This window comes from Oryzias melastigma, linkage group LG11 (assembly GCF_002922805.2).
Source record: "Oryzias melastigma strain HK-1 linkage group LG11, ASM292280v2, whole genome shotgun sequence".
NCBI lineage: Eukaryota > Metazoa > Chordata > Actinopteri > Beloniformes > Adrianichthyidae > Oryzias > Oryzias melastigma.
Genome location: NC_050522.1, coordinates 17409590 through 17423651, shown reverse-complemented (window position 1 = coordinate 17423651; position 14062 = coordinate 17409590). Strand labels below are relative to the sequence as shown.

At 41.3% G+C, this 14062-nt stretch overlaps 1 protein-coding gene and 1 long non-coding RNA gene across 2 annotated transcripts in view; one reads left to right on the top strand and one right to left on the bottom strand.

Annotated features, from left to right (window-relative positions):
* Window positions 1-13763, top strand: part of gatad2b (GATA zinc finger domain containing 2B) — a 23464-nt gene extending 9701 nt beyond the window's left edge. The window contains exons 2-11 of the mRNA XM_024298815.2: window positions 3724-4104; window positions 4177-4306; window positions 4522-4653; window positions 5090-5218; window positions 6401-6568; window positions 6850-7213; window positions 7288-7490; window positions 7579-7689; window positions 8493-8688; window positions 10038-13763. Of these exons, the coding sequence (XP_024154583.1) occupies window positions 3725-4104; window positions 4177-4306; window positions 4522-4653; window positions 5090-5218; window positions 6401-6568; window positions 6850-7213; window positions 7288-7490; window positions 7579-7689; window positions 8493-8688; window positions 10038-10174 (1950 nt within the window). The 5' untranslated portion in view covers window position 3724 and the 3' untranslated portion in view covers window positions 10175-13763. The remainder of the gene's footprint in view (window positions 1-3723; window positions 4105-4176; window positions 4307-4521; window positions 4654-5089; window positions 5219-6400; window positions 6569-6849; window positions 7214-7287; window positions 7491-7578; window positions 7690-8492; window positions 8689-10037) is intronic.
* On the bottom strand, window positions 6361-10187 carry LOC118599327. The gene is made up of 2 exons (XR_004948633.1): window positions 10055-10187; window positions 6361-7475 (listed from the first exon to the last, which is right to left on the bottom strand). It is a non-coding gene; the product is annotated as an uncharacterized LOC118599327 (long non-coding RNA).
* Window positions 13764-14062: the final 299 nt, after the last annotated feature.

The following is a 14062-nucleotide window of genomic DNA, read 5'->3' as shown; positions in this document are numbered from 1 at the left end:
TGTAAATTATTTAAAAAATGCATGGACTTAAACCAAAAAAATGACAATAATTACATGTTTTGTTTCATTCCTTTTGTTTTTTGTATATTCAGGATTTTTTGCTATTTTAGGCTTCTTTTTTGTTTACATTTTTTTCAGGCTATCTGTCATTTGTGCTTTAAGTTTTTTATGTTTGGTATAGTTTAATGTCTATTTTTGCATTAAGGAGTTATTTTGGCACTTTTTTTAAAATTTACACTATGTGAGTATTAGAATTAGCCATGTAACTGTCCTATAACTTCCTTTAGTTCAATAATCATGGCAGACTGAACCGTGGAGCAGCCGTCCCTTCGTTCATTCAGCCAGATTAGCTGATTTCAGTTCACTCTCCATCTTGACTCCCTCAGAGTTAAGTGTTTACCTTTCAGGGCTAAAAATGGCGGGCCGGGGCGAGGGTACGGGAGCACAAAGCGGAGTGCGGGGTTGGAAGTGTGGGTGGTGGAAACAAATGTGTGTGATGGAGACTGTAACTGCCTTCACGTTATGTAAAAAGCTGGCAGCCGCCCGGGCGAGCAGGAGGGGAGGGGGGGGTGACACAAAGCAGCAGGCCGCCTCCGATTGGTCCGGCGGCGCCATTCACATCACAGCTATGTGGCTCGTTAAAGGTGGAGGCTTGGCAGAGATTTTTTCAGGAGCTGCTCCTGTTTTTTTTTTTTTTTCTTCAAGCAACAGGAGGTGAAGGCTCCTCTGCTGAGACGGCGCTGCAGCTGCACTGCTGCTGAGGGTTGCGGCTGGAGAGGCAGCGGCGTGTTTAGGATATTTTTACCGGAGTGGCTTAGAGCCAAAACGGTGGTTACAGGGCTTTTGTGGGGCGGCTATAACCAACTGTAGGGAACTACAAATCTACATTATAGAAAGAAAAAACCTAACTGTCTTGTGTTTTGTTTTGGTGACATTTGATAAAATTCTGCAAATATAGATGTTAAAAATCAGTTTTTAGCAGCCAAATTACTTCTGTTCAGATTAGGAGCTGTAATGAAAGATATTGTGTGGTTTAAGTAAAAGAAAGGTCTGGAAATGAGGATTATTTTGATGATCAAATTGTTTTTTATTCTTAATTAACCAATTAAATAATTTGTTGATTTAAAAAAAAAAATCTTCTTATATTTTAGGTTTCTCTTATCTTCCAGTGCTGCTGATAATGTGTAAGTTCTTGCAAAACGGCACAAGCGAAAAAGATAAAAACTGCCCGAGATGTATGTTTTGTTTAATTTTTGTTATCTTTGATGCAGTTTTTCTGATTCAAACACAAACTGAAAAAAGTGACCTTTTATTTGTTTAAATGATTCTGACCATCTCTTTGCTGTTTGGAATGAAGCTCCACGAAAATACAATTCATGATATCTTAGATTAGATATTAAAGTTTAGCACAGTTTAAATGTATGGCAACAAAATCTCATGTTTTAGAAAATCAATTTTATACTCCTTGTAACTGTGTTTAATCTTGTGTAAAATTGCTTTATTTTATTAAGGATTTGTAATTAAAATGAACATTTTCAGAAAGAAAATCACAATCTTCTGCATGTTGAGCATTTCACATTTTTATTCTGTAAGTTTATTTTGAAGTGTAAAATATATTTTAATGCTCATAGCTAACTTTACAAAAATATGTAGGAAACACTATCAGATTATGAGTACATGTGATTTTACCAGTAAAATAATGAAAAAATGAATAAGATCGCCACTCAAATTTGTCATTTATCAGTTTTATTGCATAATATATATTTTATTTTGTAAGTATCCAAAAAATAGCTTATTCTTGTTAGGTCAAAACACATTTCACACACAGCGGAGCCTTAAAGCAGTAAAATGACACTAAAACTCTTTTCCAGAGCGGCTTTGGCGTGTTTTAATTTTTACCTCAGATGCTCAGAAGGTGACATTTTTTTTAACGGCTGCTTAAGAGTAAAGTGCTCCTCCACCTCAGACGATTTCCATAAAATTTGTCTCACTTGAACATTGCTCTCTCCAGGCTCTCCATTACAGCTTAATCCTCTTCCTGTGTTGCCATGTTATTGACACAAAGCCTGCCAATTGGCCGATTCGCTGAAACATGAAACTGAATTTCCGCTGCTGCTCTCCAAAATACTGATGATTATTTTAGAAGAATTCTATTTAATTTATACGTTTGGTTGTTTCAGTGCCTTGTTTCTATATTTTCAGGAGAAGATTTTAGCCTCACATTTCTGTGAACATTGTTCTAATGTTAAAAATTAGTTTAACTTAGTAAACGTTGTTTGTTAACTCATATTATTGTGTCAATTATAATGGAAATGGCTACCCGGAATTATAATTTAGGCTTTTGTGTGGATGTATGGTCATATTTTTGGAGTTGGTGTTGGAATATAATGTTTTTTAATGTATTGTAAAAGTCGTGCGAGGACTTCTGAGCCACAATATTTTCACCACATTCTCTTAAGAACTCAGAAATTGGCACGCAAGTTCAGTCTTTTCTCATGACAGGTGCGAGCCATGTGCAGACGCTCCCTCATGCCGTCTGCAGCAACATTATGTGGTATTAAACAGGATTAAAGCTCATGAAAAAGACTAGTTTATCATTTGAACAATATTTTATGTGTGGCTCCCTCACAGCCAGCCCACACTCATGGTGCTGTTTTCAAACACACTCATAACACAAAATCTGTCAACACAAAAAGCTGCACAAATGATGGGTAAAAACGTTATAAAGCGTTGAGTTTAGAACAGCAGCAGAACCCCCACAATCTAATTACTGAGTTGATTCCCATAATGCACTTCACCTGATCAATGGTTGGGGTTGTTACACTAATTTTTGTGCACTTTCTTTTAGCTTTTGGGTCATAAGAATAAAGTTTTTTTGTGTTTTTTTTTCCTGAAATGATTTTTGAAGTCAAGTATTTTGTAGCCAGATTTTTGCATTCTGGGTAATTTGTGGTGGTAGATAAATATAGATTGTAAAATAATAAACTGGGACAAAACAAGGGGCACATACGCATTTAAGCACGGGCCGTAGTTTGGGGACCCCTGGTCTACAGCACCAATACACTCTTTCTCAAACTGCTTTTTGTCTCCTCTTGATTCACAACAATTTGTATTTTTTTTATTTTGAAGCAATTCTTTTTTATATATTGTGAAAAAAAATGCTACAAAGAACATGTTAAAAACACCAACAACACAAATTTTACCCGAGTGAGTCCTTAATTAGTCCATAGTTTTGCGGAAATAGCTTTAAAAATGTCTTCCAAGTTTATAGTTTCCCTTTTTTGAAGACAGATTAATGTCATGAGTAAATTGGATTCTTCTACAACTCTAAGATAAGCTTAGGGGTTGCTTCTAGATATTTGATTTTCGTTGTCGCATCATTTAAATGTCTTTCTTTTTTAATAATAATAATAAAAACTCAGCTTACAATTTGACTAACTTTTCTTACTGTAGTCCTACTGAAGTCCATAAAAACTGCTCCAAAAGTTCTGGATGATTGAGTTTGTGTCTCTGTTCATTCTTGCTTCTGTTGGTAATGCCATGTTATTATACAAAGCATATAACATCATCTTCTGAATTAATATTAGGTTACTTTATTAATGTCAGAAGTATGCAAGACTTTTTCAAAACATACTTTTATGATCATGGAGAAACATCATTTTAATGTTCATTTACATTTTGTGATTGTTTTATTTACTCCTGTCCTCCCTGGCTTTTCCTCAGAATGGAGCGGATGTCTGAGGAGGCGCTTAGACTAAACCTGTTAAAGCGAGGACTAGAATCGCCCAGCGAGCGCGACGAGGCGCTGGCCAAGCGCTTGAAAATGGACGGTCATGAGGCCATGGAGCGCCTCAAGATGCTGGCACTGCTCAAACGCAAAGACTTGGCGGACCTGGCGGCCCTGGAGGTCCCGGTGACTCTGGGAGACGGGAACGGCTCTGTCGCCAGCACCATCCACCACCAGAGCCTGATGAGCGCCGTGTACGAGGAGAAGCTCAATGGCAGCCTGCGGTTCGGAGGCCACAGCGCTCATGTGGGATCCAGTAAAACCGGGAAGGAGAACATTCTGGACGAGCCGGTGGACATGAGTGCCGGGAGGAGATGGTACGTTCTTCACAGCTTTAAATGTTTACGGAAGTTTTCTCAAAATACTTACAAATGCTTTGTTTAATACAGCGAGGCGGATGCAGAAAGACAAACTCCATCTCCAGACGTCATCGTCCTCTCCGACAACGAAGCGTCCAGTCCTAGAACCACACCGAGGCCCGATGAGCGTGCACACCACACCAACCTGGACATTTTCAAGGTTGAACACAACTAAAGACTAAATTGTAGAACGCCCTTTAGTTGATGAAAAAAATTCAATAAGGATTACTGATCATTATTCTGTCAGAAGAAGTTTGTAAGCTTTCTAAAAGCACCCCAGACCATGACCAAACCTCCTCCGTGTTTCACGGTGTTCTGTAGATTTAAAGCTCGTTAGGTTTGCCGCTCTAAATGCTCGTTGTCGCCGTGTTGCAGGGGAAGACGGGAGAGGAGAGGCAGCAGATGATCAAAGCTCTGAGGGAGGAGCTGCGTCTGGAGGAGGCCCGCCTCGTGCTCCTCAAGAAGCTCAGGCAGAGCCAGATGCAAAAGGAGAATGTGGTGCAGAAGGTGAGTGCCCCCACCCCCCACAAAATCTGCAGGCAGCGCTGAGCTGCTGCACACACTTCCTGCTTAAACAGCAGCACTCACACCAGCCCCACCAACTGCAATGTTGTGACACACCTTCTGAACGCAGCACAAACCACAGAATGACTGTCTCAAATCAGATCTCTGTCGCCTCCTGCTGGTTCCAGTCAGTCCTGCTCCCACGTGCTGCACATTGTATCACTAATGCTGTTTCTTTATACTGCAACATGCCTCTTGAGTATGATTACTTTTATAAAGATACAAAGAGCATTTTACTATAGAAGCAAAAATATTAAATCAAGATCTCTCAAGACATGTATTTTCAAGGTATTTTAATAAGCTAGAGAAGTGTCATAACTATTCTGCACCGTTTTATGTTTTTTTCTCTTATGTGGCATTTCTAACTGCTTCCACACAGGTGTCAGTGGTACAGAGCTCCACCTCATCAGTCCAGCCTCCTCCTATCAACAGCTCCACCAGTTTGGGGAAACTGCCTGTAAGGCCAGGCCTCCACAACCCCGAGCCCCAGAACCTCCGTACTGCACAGGTCTGTGTGGACATGCAGAATTTTCTTTTAAAATATCATTCATATTAACCACGATTAATCGACTAATCGACTATTACAATAGTGGACGACTAATTTAATAGTCGATTAGTTATTACCTTATATTATATGGAGTTAAAGTGTAATAAAGTTGAACAAAGTTGCTTTTGTGGTAGCTCATGAGGTTGTAAGGAAGGATGTTTACACACAAAACATGCAACAGAAAACGTCATAAAATATGTCAAATTAAAAGAAAAAAAATGTAATTTAGAAATGTAAAGAAATTCTTTGTTAAACAAAGATCAGGACTTGTTAAAAAGCAGCAATCATCCACATCAAGCAAAATAGTTCAGTTCAAGCATTTTCAGTTCTCTAAATTGAGTCAAGTGATTCTAACAAATATTGATCAGACAGCTTTTAAAAGTTAAAAGCCTGACAACAGATCTTTAAAAAAAGCATTCATTAGAAGGCCAGTGTTGGTACAGGGGTCGATATAGAGCACCTCCCTAAACCTTCATTGCTAATTTGTATTTTAACATATAAACACTGTATTTGGAGTCCAGTCCATCTTTGGCTCAACATATTATATGAACAGATTCTCGTAAGTTTAAACTTTTTTTTATTATCTATCACAAATAAGAGCCTACACTTCTGACTGAAGATTAGAGTTGGATTTTGCAGCCTCAACAAAGAGGTTTAGCACCTATCAGTTTTATTAAACAGGCAAGAATATTTAATAGAACTTTCAGAAAGAAAAAAGCAATCTGTAGCAGGTCTGATGCGTATTTTTGTTTTTGTTAAGGTGAATTGATAACATGCTAACTGAGTAATGAAATAGGATGAGAGCATGCTGAAAAGTCCGGAATGTTATGATTTCATTAAAAAAAACTTTAATTCCCCCTATATGTAAATAAGCTGTTTTTATTAATCAAACAGACCTTCATAAGAAAACAGGTACACGCCTTCCTCCCTAAAAATAGGAGTAAGGTAGAGAGGTCAAAGGTTAAACATCATATCTAAATGACGTACGGAGCTCCTGTGTTATCCTTTAAGAGCAATTTCCATTTTTTATTTCATTTTCAGAGTGGGTAAACTGCAACTTTTAATGTGCTTAGGGGACAAATACAAAACAGCTTGTAAACCTGTTTTTTTTTTTTTTTCTTGGTTTCATTTTGTTGTTTTTAGGGTCATACAGTCATCCGGTCAGCAAATACCAGCCTGCCTTCCATGCTGATGTCCCAGCGAGTGATCGCCCCCAACCCCTCTCACCTGCAGGGACAAAGAGTTTCCTCCAAACTAGGCATGTCCCGTTCTGGTTCCGGCACCATGCCCAGCGCCGTCAGTTACCAGCAGGTATTTACCAAAATAAAACTACTGTTTGTTCAGTTGTTTTTGTTATTCAGATGAATCATCTTCGCGTTGAAATGGTCCCACATTCACAGGAAACTGTGTAGAATTCCTGATTTTATACTTCAGTTGCGTCTCCTCAAAAAGTAGGTAGCCTATGTTAGATGGGTAGAAAATAGTACAACAATTTACAAGCAGGCATTCTTTTTTTTTTTTTCTTATCTTAACCCTGTGCCAGTGATGCTCAAGAATTCACCAATTTTGCCTCTGAATCTGTTTTTCTCCAGGCCAGCCAGCAGGTGGCAGCCTCGCAGCACTCTGGCTCCAGTGCCATGTACATGAACCTGGCCCACATGCAGGCGGCAGCAGCAGGGGGCAGCGTGACGGGAGGCCTGGGCGGAGCTTCTGCCGTCAGCCCGTCCACCCTGTCCGCCGCCGCTGGCGCGGGGGTGGGCTCCATGGCCGACCAGGCCAGCAGCCAGGCAGCAGCCAAGCTGGCCCTCAGGAAGCAGCTGGAGAAGACCTTGCTGGAGATCCCTCCCCCCAAACCTCCGGCGCCGCTCCTCCACTTCCTGCCCTCTGCTGCCAACAGCGAGTTCATCTACATGGTGGGCCTGGAGGAGGTGGTGCAGAGCGTGCTGGACAGTCAGGGTAAGCAAAGGAAGATTGTACGACGAGTCCACTCACGGTGACATCCCCTGAGCGTTGCTGGGTGTCGTCTGCAGGTAAACTCCGAGGCGCGCTGGCTCGTATGGAGCCCTTCTTCTGCGCCCAATGCCGAACTGACTTCACTCCCCACTGGAAGCAAGAGAAGAGCGGGCGAATCCTCTGCGAGCAGTGCATGACATCCAACCAGAAGAAGGCTTTGAAGGCAGAGCACACCAACCGGCTGAAGAACGCCTTTGTGAAGGCCCTGCAGCAGGAGCAGGTCAGGGCTGGATCAGGATTTAGTCAAACATTTTCAATCTTGGATCCGAAAGCACGAAACGCTGAATGTGGATGTGTTTTCATGTCAGGAAATCGAACAGAGACTTCAGCAGCAAACGGCCCTTTCTCCGAGCACCGCGTCCGCTGGTTCTAACGTCTCTAAGGCGGACACCATGATCCGACAGCACGCCCTCCGACAGGTAAGCAACCGTGTGATCACAGCTGTGTCCACACCATTCAGGTATAAATGACAGTTTGCACCAAACACAGATCTGCTATGACATCTCCTCCTAATACAGGACATGTCATAAACACCAAGCATCATAGCAACAGCACAAATGAAGACAAGCAGATGTTTAAAGTCCCACTCTGATCATCCTTTGATCTATTTCTTTATATATGTCCTCCATCATGAGAAAAATGCCACAAGAACATTTTAAAAATGCAAAGTGGGTCTTTAAATGCTGTGTCTATAAATTCAGGTGTATTTCGATGAGATCATGAGGAGTTTACCCAAAGCTCTGGGCTGACTCATCTGCACTTGACTTTTATTTTGAAAAGCTAGCAGATTCCTCCAGCCTCAATCCCTTTATCTTCTCTCCCACAAGGCCCTTCTTTCCAGTCAATCTTCACTTAGCTGACTACATCTGTTTAACCCACTGACTCCCAACCACAGGACACGCCCACTAACCCTAAATGTCATTTGTGACTACACTTTCCAGAAGGAGCCTCAGCTCAAATGCAGAGACAGGAAGTGATCACATCAAAACTGCTCCTAATGTTTTTTTTCCAGTGGTAACATGTGGGTGTGCACACAGCTAACAGGATTAGCTAACAACATAATTAAAGACTTGAAATTCTTGATTTGGAAACAGGAAAGTGCCTGTTGTTTTTCATGAAAAGGGAACCAGTTGATCAGGTCTTTGAGTTTTTCTTTTTTTTCTGTAATTAGTTCAAAGTTCAAGCGATAAACAAAACTAACTTTAGATTTCTTCCATCCCAGGCTCCTCAGCCTCAAGCCTCCCTCCAGCGAGGTCTGTCAAACTCTGCAAGAGGCGTCCTGTCCAACTTCGCCCAGGCCTCCCAGCTGTCAGTGGCCAGCAGCCTCATGGGAATGACTGGTGGCAAGCACTGTGGCAGCACCGGCGGCAGCAGCAGACTGTTGCACGACAGCCGCCGCCAGATCTACAACATCCCAGGTACACGCTTCTGCCAGCGAGCAGAAGAAGTGCTAAACTGAGAGTTAGCGTTTCCACTTTTAAGCAGCACAAAAAATTAAAAGAAAGCAAATGTAAGGAGTGTAACGGTTCGTTTTAAAAACGACTCCTATCATATTTTGTGGTTTACAAATACGTAGTCGATATTTGATACTGATATAAAATGGATCCAGGACATCTTTAGCCAAAAATGTAACCAGTGTGACCCCGAGATGAATACCTGCTGACCAGTGCAGGTTAGGGGTGTGTATTAGCAAGAGTCTGGTGGTACGGTACGTATTCCTATACCTGTGTCATGATACGATACGTATCATCCCAACACTGTACCAGAACAATTTTAAACTTTTTTTTTAAGAGTATGATTTATATCTTGTGTTGTAATCAAATTGTTAAATTAATTTTATTTAATGATCACAGCTTTGAAGTGTAACCAAACTAGTAAGTTGGACGCTGACACCACCCACAGCTGAAATTTTAGCATCCCATCAGAGGGTTGGGATTGGGGAACAGGAGTGTAACTGTCACCATTACTGGAGCTGTAGGTCTTGACGTGGGAGTCCTGAAATGTCATGGAACGTCATGGTTTGACCAATCACAAATTTCAACTGTAATACCCCACTTCAGCACACTGGTGGTTTTAGACCATTATTTTTAGAATTAAACGACTTTATTTGTAAATTGTCCAAACATTTTGAGGACCAATTGTCAGGAATTTAAAGCCCAATTTATAGAGTCAACAGGGCTCCTTTGAAAAAGAGATTTTTAATCTCAACAGGACTCCCCTGGTTAAATAAAGGTTAAAAAAAAAAACAGCCAAAAAAATTGATTTATGGTTTGGGTACCCTTTAAGCACTGCAACTCTATCTCATATACATGGTGCTTTTAAATAAACATAAATAACTAATCAAATATCGTCATGTTGCCATTTTAAATCAGTACAAGAATCGCCAAGCAAAATATAATGATATATCACCAGACCAATTTCTCCCTACACCCCTAGTGCAGGTGAATCAATTTATTTTATTTTGAAAAGATTTAACAATAGAGATCAATTTGATTAACACCTTGACTCAGACAGATTGATCTGGTTGGATTGTATGATTATAAATCATTAATCAATTAGGTCGATTAATCGTTACACCGCTTGAAAGAAAATATGTCAAAAAGAAGCTTCCATCACTAAGGCCCAATCCAAATTCTTTCCCACTACAAGCAATTTTAGTTTCCTGAAGTTCTATGAATTTGAAGAGAAATTCAAGTGAGAAACTGTGAATGAATCTTTTTCACTAACTTCAACCTTCCTCAGCAGCTGTTGTGTGTTTGCTCCTCAGGGTTAAATATTGCCTACCTGAATCCTGCCGCCGTGGGAGCCCATAAGACATCCAGCTTAGCAGACCGACAGAGGGAGTACCTGTTGGACATGATCCCGCCTCGGTCCATATCGCAGTCCATCAGCGGACAGAAATGAGCTCAGCGCCCCACCACCCCCACCCTACCTTGACCCCCCCCGGGCTCTGCAGTTTACCCACGTGCCGTGTTCGGAAGCGTTCCCAGATCACCCGTTGTTTCCATTTCACCACTCCCCCATCGCATGCAGTGCCTGTCCTTGTGCCTACTCTCAGCTGACCCATCAGAACCTGCCCAGTTGGACACCTATCAAAGCATCTTACTCGTTCTTCGATCTTATTATGTACTTTTCTTCGGTTGTCACTGGTGGTGGCACTCCCCCCTCCCCTCCCCTCCCCGAACCCTGCGGCGGCCATGTTTGCTCCAGTCGGCGTGACCCATTTCTTTCCTGTGTTGGCTTCACCTCTCTGCGTCTGACTTCGCTGTGTCGATCTTTTACTTTTTTTCTCAGCTCCAAATTTAGACTAATGCCCACACACGCACACACACACACACTTAAAAAAAATTAACAGGGTGCACTCTGGTTGCTATGCAACATGACGTTTAAGACCTCTGCGGTTTTAAAAAGTTTGACACTAGCTGTTGAGGTGGAGGACGCTGACCAGAACAACGGTGTGTTCAGAGGACGCCACGTGTCCCACAGCTCTTCATCAGCAGCTTTTTTTTTTTTTTTTTTGTATCACGTCACCTTCAGTTACCGAGGCTGCAGCCGGGATGAACGTGGATCTGGATACAGATGTTGTCAGCTCTTCAATGCCTCCTTTGTTTTTTGATTTGGCCCAAGGTCCGACACTTTTTTTTCCATTTTTTTTATTGTTTAAAAATGCCGTCTCTGACTGAACTTGGCGGCGTACCTGAGAGGTTTCCCGCCGCTGGAGACGATAATAATCAACAGAAGGAAACTGCTGAGATTCTGGTTCCGAGAACGAAGGATAATGTTTGGGAGAGACGCGGATCAATCATTGTGTGCACACGTCTGCACACAAGTTGCCTCACTCCAGAGGAGCACTTTTCATGTTTCCAATGGGAAATTTTTTTGTTACAGAGAAGAAGAAATGAATGTTAAAGCTGAAAGTGAGTGAGGCCAGATGAATATTGTAAAAGGCAAAGAGGCTGAATTTGTTTTTATTTTACATGAATGATTTCATGCTGGTTTTATGAGTGTGGGTTGGAGTGACTGTCGGGTTTAAATGTGGCAGCTGGACGGGAGAACGTCAAAGCAGGGTGAGCCGTCAAGCTGGGGGGATCGTGTCATTTCAATTTTTCTTTCCTAGTGTTTGGTGTGGGTTGAAGTTTCGTGTCAAAACACAAAGCAGACTCGCCGCTCCTTTCTGACAGTTTAGACCAAGCAGCGTGGCTACCTTCCCCTGTTTTTCACTCATTCTTTGTCCGATTTGGTTTGGAAAAGCTGCAGAACACAAGAGACTCCTCCCTCTAGCACTTACAACCCCTGCCCTCCTCCAGATCAGAGAAACGAGCGTAGGAGTGGGCTGATAATGTGAACGATGTGACCAAACAGTTGCCAAAGAAAAGTTGTCAGCAACAATCAGACAGTTTCAGCTGCGTTTCTCGCCTCTCGCTCCTGAAAACAGGGTAGCATCAGAAATCTGGAGCAGACCAGATTAAGAGTCACGCTCCATCGCCAAGTCTCTGCATTCGCGTGGAAGAGGTTTACACTTTTAGGCTAGATGAGTCCCGACTCGTGCTTCAGAACCAGAAACACCCATCTTCACCTAGTCTTTTGTAAAAACTGATGACTCTTCCTTTTTTATTTTATTTTCTGTCCCCATCAGCATGTCATCACTACAAGGAAAATGAAGTCAATTCACGATGCTCGTGACTTGTTCTATAAAACAGAAAAAAAAAGATGAAAAGTTTCAAATCATTTTCTTAGATTTAAACATCTCCCAGCATTGAGTCTTAACTAGTTTAAGCTACATTCCTGACCAACACTTCTCCATTTTTAAAAATCCTTTTCCTCTCTGGTTCTGAAGCAACGTGATGTGTTAATGGGTTTTAAAGCAGCAGAGGCTGAATGTGATGCAATAAACAACTCCTTTTTGCTTTAGCGTGCAGTTAGCAGCTCTTTATTCCTCTGCTCTTTATCAAAAGTTCGTCCACAGGACAGTATATCACGTAGTTTCTTCACACGTGTGGTATCCGAGGTTTCCATGTCCTCAGAGGAACTCTTGTTCTGCAAAACATCGATTCTCAGTTTGACACTTTTTTTTTTTTAAGCTGCATTACCTCTCATTAACAGAAAATTTCAAATGTCTGCATTTGTTTGCCACGGCCCCTACCGAGAGGCTAATCTGCAGTCAGTCCTCCTGTCCACAGGGGGGAGCTGTGGTGGAGGGCTGCCCCCTGTGCACATCCGTCAGCCCCGAAAGCAGCAGCGTTTTGTTGAATGGGTCATGAAAGCGGTGTAAGTTTATTTCAGCGATGCAGTATTCCGGGTAAATTTGACTCCCTAGCGCCACAATCGAAGCCTGCTGGTCGCACACGTGCACGGCAGGGTTGCATGGGAAGAGGACGCTCCTGTCTGTCAGCTGTCTGCAGATTTCACCCACACACAGCAGTTTTTAAAACCAAGATCCTTTTTCAAGTTTTTAGATCTCAGACGTCACTTTTATTCCGATGGCTCAGTTCAGTTCTTTCTGTTTCTGTTAAACAACTAAATGTTTAAACTATGAAATAAATGACACGATATTTGCTAGGTTTGAAGTAATAATGACTTATTGTACAGAAGCATTCTCTTTTTTTTTCCTCCTGTATCCTGAAAACAAAAAAAAGAACTTAAATGGTTGTACATTGTGTAGAAAAGCAAACAAAAAGCCATGAATATTGTGAAGCTTGTCATTTTGTTTTGTGATCACTGTGTATTACTGTGTAACAAATGTGCAAAATGTTTGGGGACTATCCCCGCCCCCTTTTTTCCTGGTCCTGCTCAGTGCATTTGCTTCATTTTGGACTGAAGTTTGCAGGACAATGATCACTGAGGACGTTTTCACGGCGGCTTAATCCGAGGATCATCCTGGACTGACACGGCATTTCTCCAATGTTTGTGTGTCTTCATCCATCAATAACTAATAAATGGACAGAGATTTTTAAAAAAATATATATCAGGAATTTTAAATGAACTCATTTTAATTTTCTTTGTCCTCACAAAGAGCATAGATGTTTCTTTTTTTCCAGTGTTTCTTCAGCGACAAGCTTTGTCCAGTCAGTAAAAGAGAGGAATCAGTGATCAGTGTCCCTGCTGACACCAGCATACCACAGTAGTTGCTCCTGTACCGTCCAGCTTTATCTTCTTTTAATTGTTGCTGCTGATGCAGGGAAATAATTAAGTGCAAACCCAGGCTTTTCAAATTCTTCAACGTGTTGAAAACAAAAGATCTGAGAAAAATTGAATCAAGCAGAGCTTAATTTTTTTGCTTACATCAGTCCTGACCTTTTGCACATACTTGATATTAAAGTATCTTCAAAAGTTAAAAAAAAGTTATAAGAAAAATAATGCTGTTTGAATACTGCCAGTTGATTGACAATTATGCATTGATTAAAAAAAATAAGCTAATTTTCAAGGAAATATCTTTGTAATATTTATCTCTTGCAAGCTATGTTTAATAAAGGTTGAAACAATTTGCTTCAAAGTGTGATATCTTTAATCTTTTGGGTGCATTGTGGGTAATGTAGTTGTTGCTTTTCTAGATCCAAACTTATCCAAAAATATAGAAAAATCTGGATTTTTATCATCTCAAAAGCATTGCCAAAGTCTGCCCATTCTGTCTTGTTCCAGATGCTAATGCATGTTTTCATTTCTAGCAAATTTGATTACTGCTCTCTGGTCTTTCCAGAAGGCTATCAAACCTTCAATTACTTGAGTAGTCAGCTGCACGTGTGCAGACGAGGGCTGTTACAAAATACGGGAGCCGAAAGGAGGCAAATGCAT